At 42.0% G+C, this 23,714-nt stretch overlaps 1 protein-coding gene across 1 annotated transcript; it reads right to left on the bottom strand.

The window, feature by feature from the left end:
• Positions 1-2,197: 2,197 nt before the first annotated feature.
• On the bottom strand, positions 2,198-4,606 carry LOC107791685 (uncharacterized). The gene is made up of 4 exons (XM_016613794.2): positions 4,252-4,606; positions 4,058-4,156; positions 3,808-3,975; positions 2,198-2,555 (listed from the first exon to the last, which is right to left on the bottom strand). Exons 1-4 carry the CDS (start codon positions 4,420-4,422, stop codon positions 2,523-2,525), a joined length of 471 nt encoding a protein of 156 aa, XP_016469280.2. The 5' UTR covers positions 4,423-4,606; the 3' UTR covers positions 2,198-2,522.
• Positions 4,607-23,714: the final 19,108 nt, after the last annotated feature.

The following is a 23,714-nucleotide window of genomic DNA, read 5'->3' as shown; positions in this document are numbered from 1 at the left end:
TATTATAGATGGTTATAAGACACTCGAAATTCTCAGCTTGGAAGCTAGCATCATGACGGATCAACAGTTTGAACATCAATGCTCTAAGTTGTCATCCCTTAAGGAATTGGAATTAAGGAGATATTATTGTTTAACCAAAAATAGGGATTTCGGTCAAAGCTTATGCTAGAAGAACTCGAGTTACTGATAATCAAATAGAAATAAGAATAATTGAGAAATGATAGTTGAACGCAAAGTAAATCAATGTTTTCCAATAGTATTTCTTGTCCTTACAAATGATCAATCTTCTTCTTTTATAGCTATTTCTAGGTAATACGTTTTGTTTTTACCATAATAGTGTCATTATTGATATTTAATGGCATTTATTGTAGCGTTACAATCAGTAATCATATTTAATTTAATACAGATTCCTTAACGTTTTCCGTATTTAGTGCACAGTAGTACGTATCTATACCTTATTTACTATCAGATTCATTCCCTTCCATCATAAAGAAGTTCGAGCGTCTATCTCTCTTGCTTTTTCCTGAAAATCTACTCATGTCTGTTGAAGCTCGTGTCTCTTTGATTATTCTTGTTACCTATCCTCCTTTGACTGGTCCACGTGTCATGACGTGTCATCTTATAATAAATTTCATATATAAACTTAATTTTTCCCAATACAGTTATACTATGAAAAATATAGTGATTGCGAGTGAAAAGCTCAAGAAATTCAGTTTATTACATTGGATGAATTTGGACAAATCAAAATGCTCACTCCAAATCTGATGGAATTCAGTTTTGTGGGTTGCAACACGCCATTCTCAACTATGAATCCTTATAGCCTGAAAGAGGCCGATCTGATTTTCAACTCTATCTATATCTTACTTTGGAGATGTAGATACATTTTGGTATAATAATCTTCAGGATTTCGTTAAGAAATTCAACTATTCTAAGGGTCTCATATTAGTTATCCATTGTGAGAAGGTAATTTTTCTTTCCATGACTATATTTTTCACCACTATTGTTACATCATATATAATATCTGTTTTGTGTTTCTGCAGAATAAAAGCATCCTTATTTATGAAGATGCACGAGAAATTCTGGTTCCGCCAACTCGAGAACTCCAACTACTTATTACTCCTATGAAAACTCCGACACATCTTGAATTGCTCGTAGATGATCTGATGTCCTGGGATCCCAACATAATATCCGTAGTACCAAAGCAAAATACTCGAGGTATAAGTATATATGTTATAGCCTAGCAGCTAGAACATGTTATATTTCATAATCCATGAGTTTATTCAATATATCTAATTAGTTTTTTTTTGGAATAATAACAGGCGTTGCGGCAGAATGTAACAGGAAACATAGAGAAGGAAAATGGTGAACCTAACAAAGTCAGAATTTTTAAGGGCACGGCTGCTGAGGAAGGGACCTCCAATTTGTATACTTGGCTGAAATCCACGTCGCTAATTGAGAAAATTACCACTTTTATGTTCAAATAAGACGAAAATGCTTCGCCTAACAGAACTCTAATTATCTTTCTTTTACATAGTAAAACTTAGGTAACATGCGTTCGAAGTTTTTTCTTTTTTTACTTTGCTCTGAACTTGTTTGTTACATATGAAGTAAAATTTACCTTTCCGTATGCTTTTATGAAATTTAGAGCATGTTCGTGCGAGAAGTCGATGAAAGTAATCAGCTTTTATTTATAACTTAATTTAAATTTACGTAGTTAACTGCATAAACTTAAATTTAGGTCCTTTTCTTTTCTTAATAAATTTTAAGAAATTCATCTCAGAACCCCTCTTTTATGTATTTTGGTGATCATTGATTGATCTTATTAATTTGCCACCAACTAGGATACATGTTTTGCAACAGAACAGAGAGAAGTTAGTATTATATTGTCTTATTTTTTTGAGTTTCAGGTACCATAAATATTGCTTGACATTGAAATTCTTGTATAATATCAGTGTTCTTTCTCATATTTCCTCTGTTAAATAGAACAATCTTTTTGTTCTGTATGGTTTCAATTATCAGAAAAATCAGGCCACCTTTCATAAAGGGATAAAATCCTCTTTCCATTAGTTTCAAGCAAAACACAATAGATCCAGCTTCCAACCAGAGGCGGATGCAATGTATTTGCACCAGGTTTAACTGAACCAATACTTTTGACGCGGAGGTAGATTTATATGTAAAAATTCATTAATATTGCAATATATATGAACACATAACTTTAAAAAGACAATTGGGTCAATGCTAAAAACCTTAAAGATTAAATTCACAAAACTTAAATCCTAGATCCATCTCTGCTTCCGATGTAATCACAATTGATGTACGTGGTCAACTTTTTCAAACCACAAAATAGTTGCAACCAAAAAACCTACAACACTGCATTAAACGAGCAAATTAAACAAACCATTCAACATCTGTACACGGTGCAAGTTATTTTTCCTAGACACAGGGGATTAAAACATGTTCTTGCTTGGTGAATCATAAACTTTCCCTTTGTGTAATCCACCTTAGGCTTATTGCCATACATATCAAGCTTTCCCTTGAACTTTGTTGTTCACGTCCTACATGAAAACATCATTGACGGTTAAAAAAAGGCAAAATACATAGTTTACCCATTAATCTTACACCCAAATCCCTGTTACACACCTTTCGACCACGGGCAATCTTTTACACACCCAACCTTTTAAAAATATATCTAATACACACTACTTTTTGACCGATAGCATAGGCGTGTCTAACAAACAAAGTAAGCGCGTAAAACCTCTAAATTTCAGTCCAGATCTTTAATTAAATGCCATGTATCACAATTTTTAACACATGGCACTAGTGGGTCCCATAATTCTATTCATTTCTTATTTTTCTAGAAAAATTTCTTCTTCTTCTTTTCATCTTCATTTTTGTCCGACTGTTAATCAAGTGCAAGTTCTCTTTCTCTCTCATTTCTTCTCCAAAGCATGATCTGACCTTTGTGCCTTATCGTACTCATTTAAGGTTTTATGGTATTTTCTGTTATATTTTTTATTTTTCACGGCGGTCGATTAAAAGGGACGGTAGCTATGGAGTTTTGGGGTTTTCAGGTGAAGTAATTTTGGGGTCTCGTTCTATGGTAATTTTCACGGTTCGGTTAATTAGTTTTACTTTGGAGTCTGTTTCTATGGTACTTTCTGTTGTTTTAGGCGGATTTCTTTAAATGACCTTCCGCCGAACTGTTCTTCAAAAAATCAAGACTAGGAAATCACCTTCTAGTTTTGGCACTTCAATCTTCAAATTACCTTTGTGTGAAGGAAAATTTAATAGTGTTGGTGAACCCACTTCTTAATTTGCCTTTTATTTTCCTTCCCTAAATCATCTTCCGGCGAACTCAAATCTCGACACAGAATTAAAGCAAATTCTGAAGTGGGCTTTTGGTCTTAAGTTATAATATAGCTTGATATTATCTCAAGATTTCTGATTCTTCGCGCTGTCGACGGCAACGGATAATTAGTCAGAGAACAAAAAGAGATCAAAGGGAGAAAATGGTTAAGGGGTATAGTTGTAAGTTTAAGTGTTTTATTTTTTAAATAAAAAATAGTAACACGTGTCACTATCTGATTGGAGCGTGAAATTACTCATGTTTTGAAAAATTGGTCAAGAAAAAAGTAATGTGTATTTGACACACTTTTAAAAGGTTGGGTGTGTAAAAGGTTGCCCGTGGTCAAGAGGTGTGTAACATAGATTTGGGTGCAAGGTTAATGAGTAAACTATGTATTTTTCCTTAAAAAAAGGACATTAGTTAGTGGAATAGGAAGTTATGAAATTGGAGGAGGAACTAACAGTAGCTAGCTTCCAGCTGCCGTTGAACTCGTATCCTTCAGGAGTCATCTCATCGCATTCGAAGAGCATCAGTGGAGCACAAGCTCCGCTCGCTGAATACTCTGCTGTGAACGGCCTCCCATATCCGGGAATCAATGTCACAGTCCCATATTTCTTGCACCCTTCGTACTGAATATGAGAAACTAATTAGAGAGATGAGAAACAAAGTTGGATCTAAAGAAGGATAAAATTAGGAGTTCTTTTTTTTTACTTTTATGACATGGTTGACTGTGTCACGCCCGTTGTACTCACTGTCATTCATATAGATACACGGTCTTTTTGACAATTCATCACAGTTTTGGCATTTCAGCTGAAACAAAAACAAAGAATGTAGAAACTAAAGTATTTTCTCAACTTGACCTTCACATAAACAAAATGAAATTCTAAGGAACTTATAAATCCAACCTGAAAAAAGTATGGCATGTGATCATCTGCTCCACCGTTGAGAACGATGGTGGCAATGTGGCTCAACCTATAGTTGATTTCTAGTAGAAATATCATCTTTGCCTTTCTGAAGCTAGTTATGAAGAACATTGGAGTTTTTGTTTCGAGGGAGGAGAAGCAATGCTTGCACATTTATGTAGGAGTAAGCATGTGGGGCAAAACGTGAGGAGGTTGTGGGTGTACGTAGAATTGGTAAGTAATCCGAGTTTGTAAACTTTATTAAAGATTTCAGCCTAAAGAAATAGGCATAATCGAAATATTGGCTCCGTTAAAATAATTCAATTATGTCATATTTCTTCAAGCTGAAAATTTTACTAAAGTTTGTGGTGATACATCATATATATCCAAGACAAATCTGATATTGGATAATTGTATATAGGGACTAGGGAGAAAATAATATGGAGAGAGGGTGTGGAGGTATTACTACTATATAGAATTACTACTGTATGCTGCTTGGCCTCACGAGGGTATTATGGTCATTGTCAATTGATTAGTATGGTTGGTCAAAAAAGATTCTTACTGTAGCTACTATATCAATTTTTGAGTGCCTTGACTAAATTGCCCTTTTCTTATGTCTTTTTTTTATTTCTCACTCGGTATTCGGTACTCGCATTGGAGCCCAACTATATCCGGATTCGCGCCGCATAGGGCCCCATTCGGGGGAAGCGTTCTCTACCAAGAATTTTTCCATACTCAAGGCTCGAACTCGAAATCTCTAATTAAAAGAAGAACAGTTTCATCAACTGCACTACATTCTTTGATGGTACTTCTCTTATGTCATTGTTCATCACTCTTAAGATATGCATAGCTTTGGAATAAACGTGGCCCATCTGACTATTTATTCAATATGCTTGCTATTATTTCAATGGTTGATTCTTCCATGCCTGTTGTACTATGTATTACTATTTCCAAGACCCTATTTCCATGTGTTACCTTCCCTTGACCAGATATTTCAATTCAACTATCTCTTTAATATGGAGTAATTTATACACAGACAGAGCTTCCCCATGAAATTCTTGAAGAACGTGTTTTCACTTCTTTGCTTCTTCTTTTTTTCATTTGTACAAAAATTTAACATTAACATTTTTTAATTTAAAATTAAAATCTAACTAACAACAAAACATGATTCACACAGAGGTATTATTATTTGATGTTCTAAAAGACCTAATATGAGTTAAAATTAATATTCTTGGTATTAAACATTTAATAGAATAGTACTTTTAAATCGTATAATTATTTTCTAACCAAAAGCAATAAATTATAAATCAATAATCATGATATAATACACATTGCCCGACGAAAATGCTAGGAGGCAAATTATGTCATCTTAAAAGTGTGTAAACTTTTTGTCTTAATTTTCTGTTTGATAATATAAATTATCTCATTTCATCCCAAAATTAATGTTTTATGATTATATTTGGTGCAAAGTTCATAATATTATTGCAGGTATTGCCTTTTCTTGCATGACAGATTATATCGATAGTATCGGCATAATACTTCTAATTAATTTGTACTCCAAAGATTTTTTAATAAAATAGGAGCGAGTTGACTATAACAAAAAACTTTAAGAACATTTAAATTATACTAATATAAATATTTAAATTATGCTAATAACTTCATAAAAATAGAGAAAAACTTCAAGAAGCTTCATAGAAGAGTTAACCTAACAATAAAGATTTAATAGGGATCTAGAAGGCACTTTTGTAGTTATACAACTTTTAGAAAAAGGAATAAAATAATTAAAATCTATACCTTCGCCCAAGGAATTAAAGAAGATGAATTTCCGCTAAAATTTAGTGCCTCAAACAAATATAAGGGAGCAATATTAAGAAGACAAAGCAATAAAAAATACTTAAATGTATATCTAGGTATTTCGATGATTATAATTAAATTATAAAGTTAATAGAAGGAAATTATTACTTTATTAAAAATATGAAACAGAAATTAGATAATATGACCGTCATATGTCCTATTATCTATAGTATGTCATTATCATTCTTTGAAAACTGAAGAGAATTATGTTGTTATAGCTAAACATGAATCATAGTCACATTTTGTTATACATCCCTTTCTAGAGTACATTATCTATTTGGTGTTGATACATTAGTGATTAATATCAACCATATAAAAAAAGAAAAAAAAATTAAGCATGTATTCTCATTTATAAAGCTCTAATACAAATTATGTCACAACTTCGGTATCAATTATTCACAACTCCAGATACTTGCACAAAAAAATTGTGAACACATTTTTTATTCAAAATTGATCCAATTGGTCCAAACCAAATCTTAATTTAATATCCAACCTGCTAATACCTATCACAATAATTCTCGATTATTAAATTCAATCCAAAACTTCAAAGACCAATAGACGTGAGTATATTGTGTTTTTAAAATTCCTTCAAACAAACCATTCCAAACCAACTACAAATATGCAATGAATATTTAATTTTTTACAACTCAAATGAAAAGGAAAAAAAGAAAAGTAAATTCTAGCATATGATGTATATTTATTTAACTTCTAAAATACGGTACTGATATAATTGATTGCAATATGTGTGACAACAAATAATATCTCTTGGCATTCTCTTGAGGTTGGGCCCGTGCGAGCACTTCCCTACTAGTATACACAAGATGACCGAAAAAATGTAAAAAATTTGTATATTTTTACATTCTGTATGATTTATACAAAAATTATACAAATTTTATATACTTTTTCAACACCAGATGTAAAAGTTTCTGGCGCAAGCTAAAGGTGATAAACTGTTATAATTACTTGGCAGTCAACTTTTGTGATGACCCGGGCAGTCGTCTCATGAGTTATCGCTCCGTTTCCCCCATTTCTGCTTCTTTATGCTTCGTTATCCGTGTCTTATATGATCGGATTGATCAGTTTGAGTTCGGAGAGGATTTGGTAAGAAATGAGACACTTAGTCTCTTTTAAGAAGGTTTAAGTTGGAAAAGTCAACCGGATGTTGACTTATGTGTTAGAGAGCTCGGATGTGAGTTCTGATGGTTCGGTTAGCTTCGTAAGGTGATTTATGACTTCGGAGCGTGATCGGAATTGATTTTGGAGGTTCGGAGTAGAATTAGGCTTGAATTGGCGAAGTTGATATTTTGGCGATTTTCGGTTGATATGTGAGATTTTGATATAGGGGTCGGAATGGAATTCCGAGAGTTGCAGTAGCTTTGTTAGGTTATTTGGGATGTGTGTGCAAAATTTCAGGTTATTCGAACGTGGTTTGGTTGGATTTTTGATCAAAAGCGTATTTCGGAAGATTTTAGAAACTCGGGCTTGAATTCGATGAGTTTTTGGTAGATTTGATGTTGCTTGAGGTGTTTTGATGATTGGAACAAGTTTGAACAAGGTATCGGGTTATGATTGTGCTTTTGGTTGAGGTCCCGGGGGCCTCGGGATCACTTCGGGTGGTTATCGGAGAATTTGGAACTTGGTTGCAGCAGCTAATATTGCCGCTTCTGGTGTTTTCGCACCTGCGGTTTGGGGACCGCAGGTGCGGTGCCGCACGTGCAAGGGAGAAGGTCGCAGATGCGGAAGGGCGATCGCAGGAGTGGATTTGGGCTGGTTAAGTGAGTTCCGCAGAAGTGCATTTGCGGACTTGTGACCGCAAATGCGGTACCGCAGAAGCGGTGGAGGGGTCGCAGATGTGAAAACCCCTGGGCTGAATGTATATATATTCTTTCTTCGCGATTTTTGAAGGGTTTAACTATTTTAACTTCGGATTGAGCGCTTTTGGGCAATTTTGAAGGGAGATTTCAAGAGAACTTCGTTAAGGCAAGGATTTTGGACCTAAAACACACTTCTATGGTAATATTTCATGGATTGGGACTGAAATTTAAGGATTTAAAGGACTAAAAATGGAGGTTTATGGCTTAAGTTCAAGAGGGCTTAAATTGAGGATTTGAGGGGTCATTTGAACTCTGATTCTTGTGTTTTTGATATGTATGAACTCGTGGGGAGACGAGGAATCTAATGATGTAAAAATTTCTGAGTTTCGAGAAGTGGGCCTGGGGCTCGGGTTTTGCTAATTTTGGGATTTTGGTATTTTTCGATTGTTTTCGCTTGGGCTTTGTTCCTTTAGCATATTATGATGTATTCGTTCTGATTTTGGTTAGGTTCGACGCGCGTGGAGGCCGATTCGAGGGGCAAAGGCATCGCGAGCTAGAGAGTTAGCCGGTTCGAGGTGAGTAATGATTGTAAATGATGTCCTGAGGGTTTGAAACCCCGAATTGCATATCGTAGTTGTCATAGCTACTGGCTCCACATCAAAGGTCAAATCATCATCCAACCGAACCGTGTTGTAGTCCAAAATATGGGATGGATCCCCACTATACTTTCGGAGCATAGAAACATGAAATACCGGATGCACACTCGACAGGCTGGGTGGCAAAGCAAGCTCATAAGCCACCTCCCCAATCCTTCGAAGCACCTCAAAAGGCCCAATGAACCGAGGACTCAACTTGCCTTTCTTCCCAAATCTTATAACACCCTTCATGGGCGAAACCTTCAGCAGGACTTTCTTACCGACCATGTAAGACACATCTCGAACCTTCCGGTCTGCATAACTCTTCTGACTTGACTGCGCTGTACGAAGCCTCTCCTGAATCACCTTCACCTTCTCTAAGTCATCCTGAACCAAATCTGTCCCCAATAGTCTAGCCTCGCCGGGCTCGAACCAACCAACCGGAGATCTACATCGCCTCCCGTACAAAGCCTCATATGGAGCCATCTGAATACTCGACTGGTAGTTGTTGCTGTAAGCAAACTCTGCAAGTGGTAGAAACTTATCCCATGAACCTCCAAAGTCAATAACACAAGCACGCAACATGTTCTCCAATATTTGAATAGTACGCTCGGACTGTCCGTCCGTCTGAGGATGAAACGCTGTGCTCAACTCTACCGGAGTACCCAACTCTCTCTGCACGGCTCTCCAAAACTGCGAAAGTAAACTGAGTACCTCTATATGATATGATGGAAACAGGAACGCCATGCAACCGAACAATCTCCCGAATATAAATCCCTGCCAACCGCTCTGAAGAATAGGTAGTACACACAGGAATGAAGTGCGCAGACTTGGTCAGCCGATCCACAATCACCCAAACAGCATCGAACTTCTTCAAAGTCCGAGGAAGTCCAACCACAAAGTCCATAGTGATTCTCTCCCACTTCCACTCGGGAATAACCATCTGCTGAAACAAGCCACCTGGTCTCTGATGCTCATACTTCACCTGCTGACAGTTGAGACACCGAGCTACAAATCCCACAATATCTTTCTTCATTATTCTCCACCAATAGTGCTGCCTCAAATCCTGATACATCTTCGCGGCACCCTGATGAATGGAATACTGTGAGCTATGGGCCTCCTCCAGAATTAGCTCTCTAAGCCCATCCACATTGGGCACACAAATCCGGCTCTGCATCCTCAACACACCATCATCACCGAAGGTCACATCTCTGGCATCATCATGTTGGACTCTGTCACTAAGGACAAGCAAATACGGATCATCATACTAGCGCTCTCTGATGCGATCATATAAAGAAGACCGAGAAACCACACAATCCAACACCCGACTGGGCTCCGAAATATCCAACCTCACAAACCGATTGGCCAAAGCCTGAACATCAACTGCAAGATATCTCTCCCCAACTGGAATATATGCCAAACTTCTCATACTCACTGCCTTTCGGCTCAAAGCATCGGCCACCACATTGGCCTTTTCCGGATGGTACAATATAGTGATATCATAATCCTTAAGCAACTCCAATCATCTCCGCTGCCTCAAATTAAGATCCTTTTGCTTGAACAAGTGCTGAAGACTGTGATGATCAGTGAACACCTCACAAGACACGCCATATAAGTAATGCCTCCAAATCTTCAATGCGTGAACTATGGCAGCTAACTCCAAATCATGAACGGAGTAGTTCTTCTCATAGGGCTTCAACTGCCGAGAAGCATAAGCAATAACTCTACCCTCCTACATCAACACACAACCAATCCCAACTCTTGAAGCATCACAATACACAGTATATGAACCTGAAGCTGATGGTAAAACCAACACTGGAGCTGTGGTCAAGGCTGTCTTGAGCTTTTGAAAGCTCTCCTCACACTCGTTCGACCATACGAATAGAGAACCCTTCTAAGTCAACTTGGTCAAGGGCGATGCAATGGATGAAAATCCCTGAACAAACCGGCGATAATAGCCTGCTAACCCAAGAAAGCTACGAATCTCTGTGGCTGAGGACGGTCTGGGCTAACTCTGAACCGCCTCTATCTTCTTCGGATCAACCTGTATACCCTCGTTGGACACCACGTGCCCCAAGAAAGCCAATGAACTGAGCCAAAACTCACACTTGGAGAATTTTGCATAAAACTTCTCCTCCCTCAGTCTCTGCAACACAACTCTCAAATGCTCCGCGTGCTCCTCTTGACTACGCGAGTACACCAGAATATCATCAATAAATACAATAACGAACGAATCCAGATAAGGCCGAAATACACTGTTCATCAAATGCATGAATGTTGTTGGGGCATTGGTTAGCCCGAAGGACATAACAAGAAACTCATAATGACCATATCTGGTCCTGAAAGCAGTCTTAAGAATATCTGAATCCCTGATCTTCAATTGGTGATAACCCGAATGGAGATCAATCTTGGAGAACACCCTCGCTCCCTGAAGCTGATCAAATAAATCATCAATGCGAGGCAAAGGATATTTGTTCTTGATTGTTACTTTATTCAATTTCCTATAATCAATGCACATTCTCATCGTGCCATTCTTCTTCTTCACAAACAAAATCGGTGCACCCCAAGGGGACACACTAGGCCGAATGAACCCCTTATCTAGGAGTTCCTGATGTTGTTCTTTCAATTCCTTCAACTCTGCTGGTGCCATACGATATGGCGGAATAGAAATGGGCTGAGTGCCCAGCACCAGGTCAATACCAAAATCCACCATGCTCAATAGCAATAGATCCACTCGGGTCTCCAGACACCCAACAGTCACCACACATGATCGGTACACATGATCTACAACAATAGTATCGCCCACTGGGGTAGATACATGAACAGGTAAAGCAAGAAACTCACGGGGCGTACCCAAATAACGAGCAAAGTATGATGACACATAAGAAAAGGTGGAACCGGGATGAAATAATACAGAGGCATCTCTGTGGCAGACTGAAACAATACCTGTAATGACAGCATATGAAGCAATAGCATCTAGCCTGCGAGGAAGTGCATAGAAACGGGCATGACCACCCCCTGACCTCCGCCTCTAGGGCGACCCCTAGATACATGACCTCCACCCTAGCTGGTTGGGCGGGTGGTGAGGTAACTGGAGTAGTAGTCGAGGGCTGACCCCTCTGCTGAGATGAACTAGCCATACGACGAGGACACTGCCTCCATACATGTCCAAACTCTCCACACTCATAGCAACTCCCAGGTGCTAGAGAAGGGGATTGAAGGGAACCCCTCACACCGGAGTGACCAGCTGATGCACTCGGCATAAAAGAACCCTGAGCTGATGGGGCACGAGATGAACTCTGGACTGGAAGGGCACTGAGTGATGACTGGCCCCGCTGATATCCATGATGACCATGACCCGAAGATGTCTCGCGATACTCTGGGCAGGCTGACTGAGCATGCCTGAAAGAACGGCCTCTACCATGCTGAAACTGGCCCCTCGAAGAAGCACCACTATAACTGCCAGATCCTCGAGGCTTCTTGGCCTCCCTATCCTCTCGATCCTGACAGCGAACCGTCTCAATCTCGCGAGCAATATCAACCACCTCCTCGAATGTAGCACCCAGCACCCTCTCTCGGGTCATAAGAATATGGAGGTGATAGTTAAGGCCATCAACAAATCTCCTGATCCTCTCACGATCTGTCGGAACCATCCAAATGGCATGACAAGCCAACTCATAAAACCTCGACTCATACTATGACACAGTCATATCCCCCTGTCGCAACCACTCAAACTGTCTACTCAGCTCCTCTCTGCGGGACTGCGGCACATACTTCTCCAAGAAGAGAGTGGAGAACTGCTGCCAAGTAAGGGGCGCTGCTCCAACCGGCCTACTCCTCTCATACGCCTCCCACCATGTGAAGGCAGCCCCAGTAAACTGAAAGGTGGTAAATGCCATATTACTAGTCTCAAGAATCCCTGCTGTACGGAGCATCCGCTGACACTTATCAAGAAAACCCTGGGCATCCTCGCCCTCTATACCACTAAATTAAGGAGGTTGGAGTCTACCAAACCTCTCAAGACGACGTTGCTCATCATCCGGCATGACTGGTACAATAAACTCCTGAGCTGGTGCAACCGGCTGAGCTGGATGTGCCCCCAGAGTCTGTAGTCCCTGCACTACCTGCTCAGGTGTGCGAGCAGCGGGGGTCTGATTGCCTCCCCCGGCCTATGAAGTAGTTGCTGCTGTAGTGGCTGAAACTGCCTGAGCCAGGCCAGTGCAAACTGATAAGATCTGTGCCAAGGCCTTCTGAAGACCCGGAACCACGATAGGCACAACTGGTGCCTGAACTGGTGCTGCTGGAGCATCCATAGCGGGAGCCTGATCCGGAGTCGGGGCAGTCAGTGTATCAACAGGTGTTGCCCTCGCTGCTCTACCTCTTCCACGTCCACGACCACGTCCACGACCCCTGGTGGCCTCAGTGGGTGGCACTGGTGGTCGTCCACCTCATCCGGTAGCTCGCGTCCTCACCATCTGTGAGAGAATGGAATATCATAAGTTTAGTACTCAGACCAACAAGTTCGCTCGACAAGAGTTTCAAGAATATGAAATTTTTCCTAAAGGTTCTGCAGCCTCTCGAGGATAAATACAGACTTCTCCGTACCGATCCACGAGACTCTACTAAACCTGCTCATGAGTCGTGAGACCTAAGTAACCTAGGCTTTGATACCAACTTGTCATGACCCAATCCCCGAACCCGATCGTGATGGCACCTCTCGTGAAGACAAGGTCAGCCAGAACAAAATGGAACGCCTCTTTTAAACAGTTAATCATCATAAACAGTGATAACATATAATATAATGCTCATAAATTGCGAAATTTAACGATAATAACAACAGGAACCATCCCGACATAACCCAAACCGAGGTGTGAGCTACTATAGAATCTGTTATAGGTTTACAAGTATGGAATCTGATACAACAGTCTGAAGAAAACATAAATGATAGAGGATAAGATAGACAAGGGGCTGCGGACGTCAACAGCTACCTAGTAACTCCAAATCACTGCCTAGCCTGGGAGGAATCAACGCTCAGGTGTGGACTCTGCTATACCTGAATCTGCACACACGGAGCAGGGAATAATGTGAGACTCCGACTCAGTGAGTAATAATTACAAATAATGGCTGAAAGTATGAAAACACGTTAAGGCACAAAGCAATTCCATATCAAGTAGTAAAAATCACTTAAAGTAGTAAATCAGTGAAGAAATCAAATGATATTCCTTTTTAAAACAAGTAAAATAGGTAATTTAACAGGTAATTAACAAGTAGAAATCCTCCCCTCGGGCACAGTATCAATCTCTCAGCATAGTATCAGCCCCTCGGGCTCACTCTCTGTACAGTATCAGCCCCTCGGGCTACCTCACAATCACTCTGCATAATGGTCAGCCATTGTTACCTGACCATATTGCATCAAACAGTGTCATTGTTACCATTATTTCAAATCACATGGGTACCCGCGCTCACTGTGGGTGTGCAGACCCCGGAGGGGCCCCTTACGGCCCAATCACTATATCAAGCCACCTCGTGGCATTATCACTCAGCATATCCTCACATCACTCAAGCCACCGCATGGCATAAATAGTATCTCAGACCCTCATCCTCATATCACTCAGCATATCCTCACATATGGCCCTCGACCTCACTCAGTCCAGAAATCATCATAAGCCACTTGGGCATTAGTAAAATAGTAGTTCTCAGCCAGGTTCGGAAGTTGAGGTCAAAGGATAGCTTCAGTGAAGGTGCAGTGGAGAGGTCGGCCCGTGGAGGAGGCTACCTGGGAGACCGAGCGGGAGATACGGAGCAGATATCCTCATCTGTTTGAGGTTTCAGGTATGTTTCTTGACTCGTTCGAGGACGAACGTTTGTTTAAGTTGGGGAGGATGTGACGAACCGGCCAGTTGTCTCATGAGTTACCGCTTCATTTCCCCCATTTCAGCTTCTTTATGCTTCGTTATCCATGTTTTATGTGATCGAGTTTATTAGTTCGAGTTCGGAGAGGATTTGGTAAGAAATGAGACACTTAGTCTCTTCTAAGAAGGCTTGAGTTGGAAAAGTCAACCGGATGTTGACTTATGTGTTAGAAGGCTCGGAAGTGAGTTCTGATGGTCTTCGGGAGGTGATTTTTGACTTAGGAGCACGATCGGAATGGGTTTTAGAGTTGTAGAGAAGATTTAGGCTTGAATTGACGAAATTGATGTTTTGGCAAATTCCGGTTGATAGGCGAGATTTTGATATAGGGGTAGGAATGGAATTCCGAGAGTTGCAGTAGCTTCATTGTGTCATTTGGGATGTGTGTGCAAAATTCCAGGTCATTCGGACGAGATTTGATAGACCTTTTGATCGAAAGCATAATTTAAGAGTTCTTGGAGTTCTTAGGCCTGAATCCTATGTTAAATTGGTGATTTGATGTTATTGTGAGTGTTCCGAAGTTTTGATCAAGTTTGAACAATGTCATGAGATGTGTTGGTACAATTTCTTTGAAGTTCCGGGAGTTCCGGGTAGGTTCCGGGATGTTTTAGTGCAAAAATCATAGGTGTAGCAGGTCTACAGGGGTTGTAGGCCCCAGAACTTACCCATGCAGTCCGCACAAAAATAGGTGCGCCTGCGTTGAGTGTTGTGCGGACCGCACAAAGTGGTGTGCGGCAGCGGTAGGTGTCATGCGGACTGCACAAAGTGGTGTGCGGCCGCGGTGGGGAACGATCCGCTGGTCCTATTTCGGAAGCTCATATCTTTTTATGTACAAGGTATTTTGAGGTGATTCAAATACGAAAGTTGTAGCCCTTCATGTCTAGTTTCCAGAAAGGTAAATGTTTCTCAATGTGGACATTTGTAGAAAAAGTTATGGCCAAAATACTAAAGCATGTCACGGCATAGGGAGGCCTGTGCGGCCGCACGTTGCCTTTGTGCGGACCGCACTGGCTTGCGCGGACCGCGTGCATTTTGGTGCGGACCGCACTAGCTGATACCTGAGGGGTACCTATAAATATGGGGTTTTGGGTTTTATTTAATATTTTGACCTAGAGATCTCGGATTTTGGTGATTTTTCGAAGGTTTTTCAAGAAATTCATCGGGGTAAGTGATTTTAACTCAGATTTGGCTAGAATACATGAATCTATCATTGAATTCATCATTTAATTCGTGATTTGAGATGGAATTTGGGAAGAAAATTGTGAAATCTTTCAAAAATATAAAATAATGATTTGAAGGACCAAATGGTATCGGAATTGGATAATTTTGGTATGGTTAGACTCGTGAGGGTATGAGGATTCTGAAAATGTAAATTTTACCCGATTCCGAGACATGGGCCCGAGGCTCAGGTTTTGCTAATTTCGAGATTTTTGATATTTTTCGAATGTTTTCGCTTGGGCTTTGTTCCCTTAGCATATTGTGACGTATTCATTCTGATATTGGATAGATTCGACACGCGTGGAGGCCAATTCGAGGGGCAAAGGCGTCGCGAGCTAGAGAATTAGCCAGTTCGATGTGAGTAATGGTTGTAAATGATGTCCTGAGGGTTTGAAACCCCGGATTGCACATCGTAGTGCTATATTGAGGCAAGATCCACGTTGGATGATGAGCGTGGGGTCTTTCACTACCGGGGATTGTGACTTGGTCCATCTCGATTGATGACTTTACTGAATATTTGAATTAAATTCATTTGTTATCATCATGATTTGGCTTGATTGCCATATTTGGGCTTCGTGCCAACTATTTGAACCCTTCGGGAATTTTTTCACTGTTTCCTCACTGCTTGACTTATTATTTGAACTCAGTCCTGTTGATATCTACTGTTTTACAAATGCAGCCACTTTTACTCAGATTTGAAACTTAAATGATATTTCTACATCATGTTTTGGGCTGAGAACTACTATTTTACTAATGCCCAAGTGGCTTATGATGATTTTGGGACTGATTGAGGCCGATGGCCATATGTGAGGATATGCTGAGTGATATGAGGCCGAGGGCCTGAGATACTATTTATGACATGTGGTGGCTTGAGTGATGTGAGGATATGCTGAGTGATAATGTCACGAGGTGGCTTGATATAGCGCTTGGGCCGTAAGGGGCCCCTCCCGGGTCTGCACACCCACAGTGAGTGCGGGTACCCATGTGATTTGAAATAGTGGTAACAATGACACTGTTTGATGCAATATGGTCAGGTAACAATGGCTGACCATTATGCAGAGTGATTGTGAGGTAGCCCGAGGGGCTGATACTATACAGAGAGTGAGCCCGAGGGGCTGATACTATGCTGAGCGATTGATACTGTGCCCGAGGGGCAGATTTCTACTTGTTAATTACCTGTTAAATTACCTGTTTTACTTGTTTTAAAAAGGAATATCATTTGATTTCTTCACTGATTTACTGCTTTAAGTGATTTTTACTGCTTGATATGGAATTGCTTTGTGCCTTAACGTATTTTCATACTTTCAGCCATTATTTGTAATTATTACTCACTGAGTCGGAGTACTCACATTACTCCCTACACCATGTGTGCAGATTCAGGTATAGCAGAGTCCGCACCTGAGCGCTGATTCCTCCCAGGCTAGGCAGTGATTTGGAGTTATGAGGTAGCTGTTGACGTCTGCAGCCCCTTGTCTTTCTTATCCTCTATCATTTATGTTTTCTTCAGACTGTTGTATCAGACTGTAAAGTAGAAATTTCATTCTCATAGATGCTTGTGACTTGTGACACCCCGGTTTGGGCTGTGTCGGGATGGTTCCTGCTGTTATTATCGTTAAATTCCGCAATTTATGAGCATTATATTATATGTTATCACTGTTTATGATGATTAACTGTTTAAAAGAGGTGTTCCATTTTGGTCTGGCTGGCCTTGTCTTCACGAGAGGTGCCATCACGACCGGGTTCGGGGATTGGGTCATGATAGCAGTGCTATATTGAGGTGAGGCACACGCTTGATGATGAGCGTGGGGTCGTGCACTATTGGGGATTATGACTTGGTCCGTCCCGATTGATGATTTTTCCGCGTATTTGATTGAATACTATTTGCTATCATCATTATTTGGGTTGAATGTCATATATGAGTCTAGTGCCAACTATTTGAACCCTTCGGGCATTTGTATTGATATTTCCTCACTGTTTTGACTTGTACTTGAACTCAGTCACGTTATTTTCTATTGTTTTACTACTCAGCCACGTTTACTCAGTTTTAAGACTTAAATGATGTTTGGGCTGAGAAACACTATTTTACTATTACCCGAGAGGCTTGTGATGATTTTTGACTGAATAAGGCCGAGGGCCTATATTGTGAGGAACATTGATACTGATATGAGGCCGAGGACCTCAGATACATATATACACCACGAGGTGGCTTGATTGATATAAGGCTGAGGGCCTAGATTTGATATCACGAGATGGCTTGATATTGCGCTTGGGCCGTAAGAGGCCCCTCCGGGAGTCTGCACCCCCCTCCCGATTGAGCACGGGTACCCATTGTGATGTGAGATTGAGCCCGGGGGGCAGAAATTGTTGATACTGTGCCCGAGGGGCGAACTTCTATGTGTTTACTTTATCATAACTGTCTGTCAATTACCTGTTTATTTGTTGTAGAAGTACTTTATTTTGCTTTTCATTGGTTTACTGCTTACAAATTACCTATTTAATTGCTTCATTATAGAATACCCTGTGTATACGTGTTTTCTTACTTTCAGTCATTATTTATCTTTATTACTCACTGGGTCGGAGTACTCACATTACTCCATGCACCTTGCGTGCAGATCCAGGTGCCCTAGAGGCCGAGTGAGAGCTTTTCATTCGTTCAGAAATTTGCCAGGGATTTCAAGATAGCTGCATGGCGTCCGCAGCCCTGATTTCTCCCTTCTATCTTATTACTTTTCCGCATTCCTAGACTATCTATGTAGTAGGTTGTTCAGACTTGTATTAGAGGTTCTAGACTTGTGATACCAGATTAGTGTGGGTTGTGTAGTTTCTATGTCTTGTTGACTTTCGCATATCTATCTTGTTGTTTTAAATACTTATTATGATAATTGGTAATTAAACTGTGTTAGCAAATGATTTATTTAAAATGAAAATGGGTTGTGGTATGTAATTGGTCCGGCTTGCCTAGTAATGTGATAGGCGCCATCACGACCGGTATTTGGGATCTTGACAAGTTGGTATCAGAGCCTAGGTTACATAGGTCTCGCGAGTCATGAGCCGGTTTACTAGAGTCTGGCGGATCGGTACAGAGACGTCTGTATTTATCCTCGAGAGGCTGTAGAACCTTTAGGAAAAACTTCATATTCTTGAAATTCTTATCGTGCGAACTTATTGATCCGAGTACTGAACTTCCATTATTCTATTCTCTTACAGATGGTGAGGACACGCACTACAGAATGGGGTGGACGACCACCAGTGTCACCAGCGGAGGCCACTAGAGATCGTTGACGCGATCGTGGTCGTGGCAGAGGCAGAGCAGCGAGGGAAGCACCTGTAGACCCACCAGCTACCCTAGCTCAGGATCAGGCTCCAGTTATAGATGCTCCTGCAATACCAATTCAGGCACCAGCTGTGCCCATCGTGATTCCGGGTCTTCAGGAGGCCTTGGCATAGATTTTATCAGTTTGCACTGGCCTGGCTCAGGCGGTTTCAGCCACTATAGCCACAACTACTTCACAGGTCGGGGGAGGCAATCAGACCCTCGCTGCTCGCACACCTGAGCAGGTAGTGCAGGGACTTCAGACGCAGGGGGCACCTCCAGCCCAGCCGGTTGCACCAGCTTAGGAGTTTGTTGTGCCAGTTATGTCAGATGATGAGCAGTGTCGACTTGAGAGGTTTGGTAGACTCCAGCCTCCGACATTCACCGGAGCAGAGGGCGAGGATGCCCAGGGTTTCTTGGATAAGTGCCAGTGGATGCTTCATACAGCAGGGATTCTTGAGACTAGTGGTGTGGCATTTACCACCTTTCAGTTTTCTGGGGATTCCTTCACTTGGTGGGAGGCGTATGAGAGGCGTAGGCCTATTGGTGCAGCGCCCCTTACTTGGCAACAGTTTCCATTCTCTTCTTAGAGAAGTATGTCCCGCAGTCCCGCAGAGAGGAGCTGTATAGATAGTTTGGGTGGTTGCGATAGGGGGATATGACTGTGTCACAATATGAGTCGAGGTTTTCTGAGTTGGCTCATCATGCCATCTGGATGGTTCCGACAGATCGAGAGAGGATCAGGAGGTTTGTTGACGGCCTTACTTACCAGCTTCGTATTCTTATGACCAGAGAGAGTGATGGGAGCTACCTTCGAGGAGGTTGTTGATACCGCCCAGGATATTGAGACTGTTCGTCGTCAGGATGAAAGGATAGGGAGTCCAAGAGGCCTCGACGATTGGGCAATTATAGTGGTGCTCCTTCGAGGGGCCAATTTCAGTATGGTAGAGGCCGTTCTTTCAGGCCTGCTCAATCAGCCTGCCTAGAGTATTGCGGGGCATCTTCAGGTCATGGTCATCATGGATCTCAGCAGGGCCAGTCATCACTTAGCTCCCTCCCAGCTCAGAGTTCATCTCGTGCCCCATCGGCTAAGGGTTCTTCTATGCCGAGCACATCTGCTAGTCACTTCGGTGCAAGGGGTTCTTTTCAGTCCCCTTCTACAGCACTTGGGGGCTGTTATGAGTGTGGAGAGATGGGCCACATATGGAGGCAGTGTCCTCATTGGGTTGCTAATTCGTCCCAGCAGAGGGGTCAGTCTTCGGCTTCAGCGTCAGTTTCTTCATCACCCGCCCAACCAGCTAGGGGTAGAGGTCAGGCAGCCAGGGGTCGGCCCAGAGGGGGAGTTCGATCAGGCGGTGGCCAGGCCCTTTTCTATGCACTCCCAGGCAGACCTGATGCCATTGTTTCAGATGTTGTCATTACATGTATTGTTTCAATCTACCACAGAGATGCCTCTCTATTATTTGATCTCGGTTCCACCTTTTCTTATGTGTCATCATACTTTGCTTTTTATTTGGGTACGCCCCGTGAGTTTCTTGCTTCACATGTTTATATATCTACCCCAGTGGGCAATATTGTTGTTGTAGACCATGTATACCGGTCATGTGTGGTGATTATTGGGGGTCTGGAGACCCGAGTGGATCTATTTCTATTGAGCATGGTGGATTTTGATGTCATTTTGGGCATGGATTGGTTATCTCTGTGTCGTGCTATTCTGAACTGTCATGTTAAGACAGTCACTTTGGCTATGTTGGGTGTGTCGCGGATTGAGTGGCATGGTGTGACTGATTATGTCCCTAGTAGAGTGATCTCTTTCTTGAAGGCCCAGCATATGGTTGGGAAGGGTTGCCTTTCATATCTAGCGTTTATGAGGGATGTCGGAGCCGAGACTCCCAGTATTGATTTTGTCCCAGTTGTGAGGGATTTTCGCGATGTGTTTCCTACAGACCTGTCGGGCATGCCGCCGGACAGGGATGTTGATTTTGGTATTGACCTGGTGCCGGGCACGCAGCCCATTTCTATTTCGTCGTATCGTATGGCACCAGCGGAGTTGAAGGAATTGAAGGATCAGCTTTAGGAACTCCTAGATAAGGGGTTTATTCGGCCTAGCGTGTCACCTTGGGGTACGCCGGTTCTGTTTGTGAAGAAGAAGGATGGCACAATGAGAATGTGTATTGATTATAGGCAATTGAACAAGGTAACAGTTAAGAACAAGTATCCTTTGCCTCACATTGATGATTTATTTGACTAGCTTCAGGGAGTGAGAGTGTTCTCCAAGATTGATCTCCGTTCGAGTTAGCACTAGTTGAAAATCAGGGATTCAGATATTCTTAAGACTACTTTCAGGACCAAATATGGTCATTATGAGTTCCTCGTGATGTCTTTCGGGCTTCAGCTTCAAGTTCATATACCGTGTATTGGGATGCTTCGAGAGTTGGGATTGGTTGCGTATTGATGCAAGAGGGTAGAGTTATTGCTTATGCTTCTCGTCAGTTGAAGCCCCATGAGAAGACTACCTCGTTCATAATTTGGAGCTGGCTGCCATAGTTCATACATTGAAGATTTGGATGCATTAATTGTATGGCGTATCTTATGAGGTGTTCACTGATCATCGTAGTCTTCAGCATTTGTTCAAGCAAAAGGATCTTAATTTGAGGCAGCGTAGATGGTTGGAGTTGCTTAAGGATTATGATATCACTATATTGTACCATCCGGGAAAGGCCAATGTGGTGGCCGATGCTTTGAGCCGGAAGGCCGTGAGAATGGGGAGTTTGGCATATATTCCAGTTGGGAAAGAGATCTCTTGTAGTTGATGTTCAGGCCATGGCCAATCGGTTTGTGAGGTTGGCTATCTCGGAGCCCAGCCGGGTGTTAGCTTGTATGGTTTCTCTATCTTCCTTATATGATCGCATCAGGGAGCGCCAGTATGATGATCCGCATTTGCTTGTCCTTAGGGTCAGAGTTCAGCATGATGATGCCAGATATGTGGCCATCTGTAATGATGGGGTGTTGAGGATGCAGGGTCGGATTTGCGTGCCTAATGTGGATGGGCTTCGGAAGTTGATTCTGGAGGAGGCCCATAACTCGCGGTATTCCATCCATCCGGGTTCCGCGAAGATATATCAGGATTTGAGGCAGAACTATTGGTGGAGAAAAATGAAGAAAGATATTGTAGGATTTTTAGCTCGGTGTCTCAATTGTCAGCAGGTGAAATATGAGCATCATAGATCGGGTGGCTTGCTTCAGCAGATGGTTATTCCTGAGTAGAAGTGGGAGAGGATCACTATGGACTTTGTTGTTTGACTCCCACGGACTATGAAGAAGTTCGGCTTTATTTGGGTGATTGTGGATTGGCTGACCAAGCCCGCGCACTTCATTCCTGTGTGTACTACATACTCTTCAGAGCGGTTGGTAGGCATTTATATCCGAGAGATTGTTCGTTTGCATGGTGTTCCAGTTTCCATCATTTCAGATAGGGTACTTAGTTTACTTCGCAGTTTTGGAGAGTCATGCAGAGAGAGTTGGGTACTCAGGTGGAGTTGACCACAGCTTTTCATCCTCAGACTGACGGGCAGTCCGAGCATACTATTCAGATATTTGAGGACATGTTGCGTGCTTGTGTCATTGATTTCGGAGGATCATAGGATGAGTTTCTACCGCTTGCAGAGTTTGCCTACAACAACAGTTACCAGTCGAGTATTCAGATGGCTCCATATGAGGCTTTGTATGGGAGGCGGTGTAGATCTCCAATTGGTTGGTTCGAGCCCGGTGAGTCTAGGCTGTTGGGGACTAATTTGGTATAGGATGCTTTGGAGAAGGTGAAGGTGATTCAGGAGAGGTTTCGCACGATGCAGTCGAGGCAAAAGAGTTATGCTGATAGGAAAGTTCGAGATGTGTCCTACATGGTTGGCGAGAAGGTTCTATTGAAGGTTTCACCCATGAAGGGTTTTATGAGATTTGGGAAGAAAGGGAAATTGAGTCCTCGGTTCATTGGGCCTTTTGAGGTGCTTCGGAGAATTGGGGAGGTGGCTTATGAGCTTGCTTTGCCGCCCAGTTTGTCGAGTGTGCATATGGTATTTCATGTTTCTATGCTTTGAAGTATATTGGGGATCCGTCTCATGTTTTGGACTTTAGCATGGTTCAGTTGGATGATGATTTGACCTTTGATGTGGAGCCAGTAGCTATTTTGGGTCATCAGGTTCGGAAGTTGAGGTCAAAGGATATAGCTTCAGTGAAAGTGTAGTGGAGAGGTCGGCACGTGGAGAAGGCTACTTGGGAGACCGAGCGAGAGATACGGAGCAGATATCGTCACCTATTTGAGGCTTCAGGTATGTTTCTTGATTCATTCGAGGACGAACGTTTGTTTAAGTTGGGTAGGATGTGACGACCCGGCCAGTCATCTCATGAGTTACCACTCCGTTTCCCCTATTTCTGCTTCTTTATGCTTCGTTATCCGTGTCTTATGTGATTGGATTGATCAGTTTGAGTTCGGAGAGGATTTGGTAAGAAATGAGACACTTAGTCTCTTTTAAGAAGGTTTAAGTTAAAAAAGTCAATCGGATGTTGACTTATGTGTTAGAGAGCTCGGGTGTGAGTGTCGATGGTTCGGTTAACTTTGGGAGGTGATTTATGACTTAGGAGTGTGATCGGAATTGGTTTTGGAGGTTCGGAGTAGAATTAGGCTTGAATTGGTGAAGTTGATATTTTGGCGATTTCCGATTG

Source organism: Nicotiana tabacum, chromosome 6 (assembly GCF_000715075.1).
Source record: "Nicotiana tabacum cultivar K326 chromosome 6, ASM71507v2, whole genome shotgun sequence".
Taxonomy (NCBI): Eukaryota; Viridiplantae; Streptophyta; class Magnoliopsida; order Solanales; family Solanaceae; genus Nicotiana; species Nicotiana tabacum.
Note: the sequence above shows the minus strand (reverse complement) of the source record. Positions and strands in the feature narration are given on the sequence as shown.

Excerpts from the sequence above, each read along its gene's own strand:
- LOC107791685 (XM_016613794.2), bottom strand. The coding sequence starts at position 4,422 with ATGTGCAAGCATTGCTTCTCCTCCCTCGAAACAAAAACTCCAATGTTC. Across the intron at positions 4,157-4,251 it reads ACATGCCATACTTTTTTCAG|CTGAAATGCCAAAACTGTGA; the intron begins GTTGGATTTATA and ends TTTTTGTTTCAG. Across the intron at positions 3,976-4,057 it reads CAGTCAACCATGTCATAAAA|TACGAAGGGTGCAAGAAATA; the intron begins GTAAAAAAAAAG and ends TCTCATATTCAG.